This window comes from Phaseolus vulgaris, chromosome 7 (assembly GCF_000499845.2).
Source record: "Phaseolus vulgaris cultivar G19833 chromosome 7, P. vulgaris v2.0, whole genome shotgun sequence".
Taxonomy (NCBI): domain Eukaryota; kingdom Viridiplantae; phylum Streptophyta; class Magnoliopsida; order Fabales; family Fabaceae; genus Phaseolus; species Phaseolus vulgaris.
In genome coordinates, this window is record NC_023753.2 from 6,625,667 (window position 1) to 6,630,802 (window position 5,136).

At 36.0% G+C, this 5,136-nt stretch overlaps 1 protein-coding gene across 1 annotated transcript; it reads right to left on the reverse strand.

Moving 5' to 3' along the window:
- Nucleotides 1-899: 899 nt before the first annotated feature.
- LOC137828041 (protein MAIN-LIKE 1-like) lies at nt 900-2,670 on the reverse strand. The gene is made up of 5 exons (XM_068634445.1): nt 2,589-2,670; nt 2,440-2,543; nt 1,940-2,367; nt 1,141-1,822; nt 900-1,067 (listed from the first exon to the last, which is right to left on the reverse strand). Exons 1-5 carry the CDS (start codon nt 2,668-2,670, stop codon nt 900-902), a joined length of 1,464 nt encoding a protein of 487 aa, XP_068490546.1.
- Between the last annotated feature and the right edge of the window lie 2,466 nt (nt 2,671-5,136).

Here is a 5,136-nt window from a genome sequence, read left to right on the forward strand (position 1 = left end):
TTCTTTATTTAACTTTGTTTCTCAATTGTACTTGCAGGCATGAACAGATAAGTGGATGACAATTCCATACATGGGATATGTTATTGCAAATCGGTATAATGTCATTCTTGTTTATTTGTCCATGTTACAATCATTGAGTATTTTTCCTTTAAGAACCCAAGCACCAAGTAACTTCCGTCAACACCGAATCATTGCAATTGGACATGTCCACGGAAATCATTTTGTGCAGGTATAAACTAAACCAATCAAGATTGATGTGGTAAATCAAGATTTGTGTACCTTATATTTATTACCTTTATAGGTCAAACTCAAAGATGGTTGTCCAATTCCACCTACGGATATATTGTGGGCATCACATCGTTATCCGATAGCCCAAACTTGGTCAACATACTACACTAGCCGGATATAAGTTTATACCCAACTAATGTCCATTAGACGATATTTGTAATTATAACATTTGTAATAGCATAATTTAGATTTATGGATGTTTAGTACATTTGCAGTTGTCCTACACACAATGTTGAATTCAAGGAAGTTTGTGAATACGGATAAAAATATCCAGAACTGCTCGTTGCTTACGGATAAAAATATCCAGAAGCCACAGTTGTGCCTACGGATAAAAATATCCGGAAGCCACAGTTATGCCTACGGATAAAAATATCCAGAAGCCACATTTGTGCCTATGGATAAAAATATTCGGAACCCACATTTTTGCATACGGATAAAAAAATCCGGAAGTGTGTAAATTGTCTACGGATAAAAATATGCGTAAGCCAGTGATTTGTGTACTAAAATAGAAGTAACGTGAAGCAAGTACCGATAAGGATCATATTGAAACATAAAGATAAGGTTCAGATACATTGTCATGGATAAAAATATTACATAAAAAGAAATCCTAATCAATCATTCCTACGTGCATGTCTCCTGACATAAACAACTCTTTCATCAGTCGCTCCTCGTGCTAACATAATGGCTGCTTGTATGCCTTCCCAAACAGGGTTGCCCTCCACGACATCGTCATGATCGAGTAATGGCTGCAATGTCTCTGTAATTCTACGACAAATACCCTACAAGCATGAATGACATACTATTAGTAAAAAATAATACAAATTAATACGTTAACAAGGTTAGAAAGCATACCAGAGCAAGATGTGACTCCTCAGGATGACTTGGCACTGCTTCGTGATCACGTGCATATGAGGGTATCGGTACAGAACAGTCATCCTCATCCGTATTAATCACATATAGATGTGATACAGCCCTAAACCAAGCCATGTACTCTTGAATGCAAGCGTCAGGATGAGGTGCTATGGCATAGTCATTTATGACATAATCATTGAAATGTAACCATCGACGGTCAATTTCATTTGTATCTGGATGACCATGTCCAAGTACAGATGGGTTGCGAGGGATGATCTGTGTATAGCCATACTGACGCAAAACACGTTCTGGCATGTGCAACTGTGTCCAATTTCCAAGCCTCAAATAACCACAGAATAAGGAAATCCACTCGAATGGACGTTCTTCCCTATGCTCGTTGTATGGACAAAACCGAATGGAAGCTGGTGTCAATGTATCCAACTGTGATTGAACAACAATTGAAGTACCTTTTCCAGCATCATACAACCTACACCGAGGTTGGTCTTCAGAATACAATGCTTGCATACGTCTCATCCCTATAGACGGGAAGTGCTCATAAATCCACCCCTGCAGCAATGTCGCATAACCAGCTAGTTGCTTGGTGTTTGCATAACTACAATCTCCTAGCTGCTCATACATGTGAGTTAGGGCAGCTGCTGCCCAAGAATATCCCCCGGTAAGCCTCAAATCAACAAAAAATCCAAGATAAAAGACACTGACTGATGTAGCACTCTTGTCCGCAAAAATAGTGCAACCGAGAAGGTGAAGTAAATATGCTCTGGCAGCCACAGCCCACTACCTCCTTGAGCATGCGTCTCCATACACATCTCTTAGCCAACTCAAGCGCACATGAGCTCCCTGGCAGTGTCTTGTTTCTTCAGATACAAGTGCACGATCAACACGGAGGGATTCTACCAATAAATCATTCGCCGAGTCTGAATCTAAGGTTTCCTGCGTGTAAAATTGTCCGACAATGGGTAAATGCAACAAATTTGACACATCATCAAGAGTGATGGTCATCTCCCCAACTGGTAAGTGAAAACTGTTTGTCTCTGCATGCCACCTCTCTACAAAAGCACACAACAGTCCTCGGTCTAAACTCTCATAACTAGCATGAAGCAAACCACCTAAGCCAGACAATTCTACAACAGCTTGTATGCGTTCATGAGGTTCTCCTAACTTATTTATCTTCCTTCCATGTGAAACCACCTTCAACTCACCACGATCCTACAATAATCAACATTTATCATCAATAAATAGATACATACTAAATTCAAAAAATTATCTTTTGTTACTTACCAAACCATTCCACAACTGTCTGGCTACATGATGTTCATAATTAACGAGTAAGGACTTATCCAATGGCCCTCCTGGATAGCCTTCATCATCCACTTCAACTTCTTCTTGTTCAATATAATCTTCAAACTATTCATTTAGAATTGACGTACTTGGGCCACCCCGTTTTCTTCTCACCGATGCAGTTGGTCGCACACGGTCCAAATTAGAACTTTCTCCACCTCTAGTCCTCATCATCTAACATTTAATCCAACATATATAAATATTTATAACACATATAGCATAAAAGAACATATAAATTAATCCATACAAGCAAAACAACAACACTAATACGGATATTAATATCCACAAGACAACAACAAATTTCGGATAAAAATATCCACAACACATAACCCTATTACGGATAAAAATATCCGCAACCCTAAACTATATTTCGGATAAAAATATCCGTAAGTCAAAACACACTTATGGATAAAAATATCTGGACCCCAACCTCATTTACAGATAAAAATATCCAAACCCCAACCCCAACCTCCCTTACGGATAAAAATATCCGCAACTCTCAAAAGTCACTTGCGGATAAAAATATTCGCAACTCTCACTCACTTACGGATAAAAATATCCAGAACCATGACGTACCTTCGACTCTGGTGCTCTGCCTGTGATAATGAAGGTCACGGTGGGTGCAGAAGAATGGAGAAGAACGTCGCTCACGGTGGTTGGACAACAAGCTTGCTCACGGTGGCTAGACAACACGGTGGCTTACGGTGGCTCGGTGGTTGCGGCACTGCTTTAGGCACAATGGAATGGAAGAAGAGAAGAATTGGTTGGTGCAGGAAATTGGGTGCATATCATAATTATACTTTTCAGAATTTCATTAAGGGTATATTTGTCTTTTACTATTAGATGATTGGGTGCCAGTTATAATGTGTTGGGTGCAGGGAGAATGTGCCTAATTTGAAACTTCCATAATTGAAGTGATTGGTAGAATTAAGTGCAATGTGTCTAGCGGCCTAGTTGTCACATAAAGATTGGTAGGGACACTACAAAAAAATAATTAAATAAAAACTAATTTTAGAGATAAAAATAATTAGTTACTATAATGACTAAATTAAAAATCATTTTAGAGGCTAAAAAAATTATTAGTTTCTATTATCGATAAATAGTTTCTAAATTAGTATCTAATTAGCTATCAAGGTTTTTGCTACCAAATTTAGAAACTAAATAATTGGTAGTTAAAACTTTGATAGCTAATTAGATACCAATTTAGAAACTTTTTATCAATAATAGAAACTAATTTAGAAATCAATAATTTATTTAGTATCTAAAATGGTCTCTAATTTAGTTCATATAACAACTAATTATTTTTTATCTCTAAAAATTGATTTCTATTTAATAATCTTTTTGTATTTTGTAGTGGGAGATGATCATTGACATATACTCATGTAGAAGATATGTCAGTTACTCTAACCTAACATGTAGTAGCAGCTAGAGCTCTATATTCAGCTTCTGAGAAAGAAGATACCTTGTGAAGAGAAGATTTGATATACCTCAATATATGATGACTAACTTGGTGATAATATCTTGATGGTTTTCGTAGAAATTGACTTAGGAATGGCATGACAAAATATATATATGGTCTAGTGTTGGTAAGATATAAAAGGCATCCAATAAGTCTCCTAAAGGACTCAACATCTTATATATAAAAATCTTGTTCAATATCATCTTCACATTCTTCACCATAGGAATAAAATAGGGTTTTGCAAAAAGCACACATGTATCTGCAAACACATCCAAAACATACTTTCTTTGACATATATGTATTTTATTGCGTGATCGAGGGCTATTTCTAAACCAATAAAATATTTAGCATGTCCAAGATCTTTGATCTTTAATTACTTTTATGCCATTCATATTATCTTGAGTTAAGATTATGTCATTAATATAAATAAGCAAGGCCGTAAAAGAAGAATAAGTTTTCTTAACAAAGAGAGAGTGATCTAAATTAGTTTGAACGAAGGTAATAGTTTGTAAATGAAAAGTAAATTTGGCAAACCATTACCTACTAGCTTGCTTCAACCCTTACAAAGATTTAGTAAGATGATAGACTTGATTTGGTTTAGGAGATGTCAAACCTTGTGGGAGAATCATATAGACTTCTTCATTAATGTCTCCATGTAAAAAGGCATTATTCAAGTTGAGTTGTTATAAATACCAACCTTCAGCAGCTACAAGAGCAAGAAGAAGTCGCACTATAATAAGTTTAGCAATTGGGCAATAGGTATCCAAGTAATTCAATTATTCGAGTTGAGTGTACTCTTTTGTTATGAGGTGACCTTTATATCTTTCTATGCCACCATTGACTTTATATTTGATCTTGTAAACCCATTTACATCCATTGAGAATTTTACCATGGGAAAGATTAGTTATTTTCCACACATTGTTAGTTTCAAACACTTATTTAGCTTGCATGATCGTATTCCATTCAAAAGAAAGGGTGTTACAGGATCGTGACTCCCTTTTTTAAGATATGGAAGGAGTGTAATGCAAATGTTTTAAAGATATTTTTTCACAAGACAAAACAAAATTTATAGGAAATTGAATCTTGTTAGAGTCTTCAATGGAATTACCTTATGTAGAAATGTAAATTTAATGGTGATAGTCATTCAAAAATGCTAGAGCTCTACATTCTCTATTAGA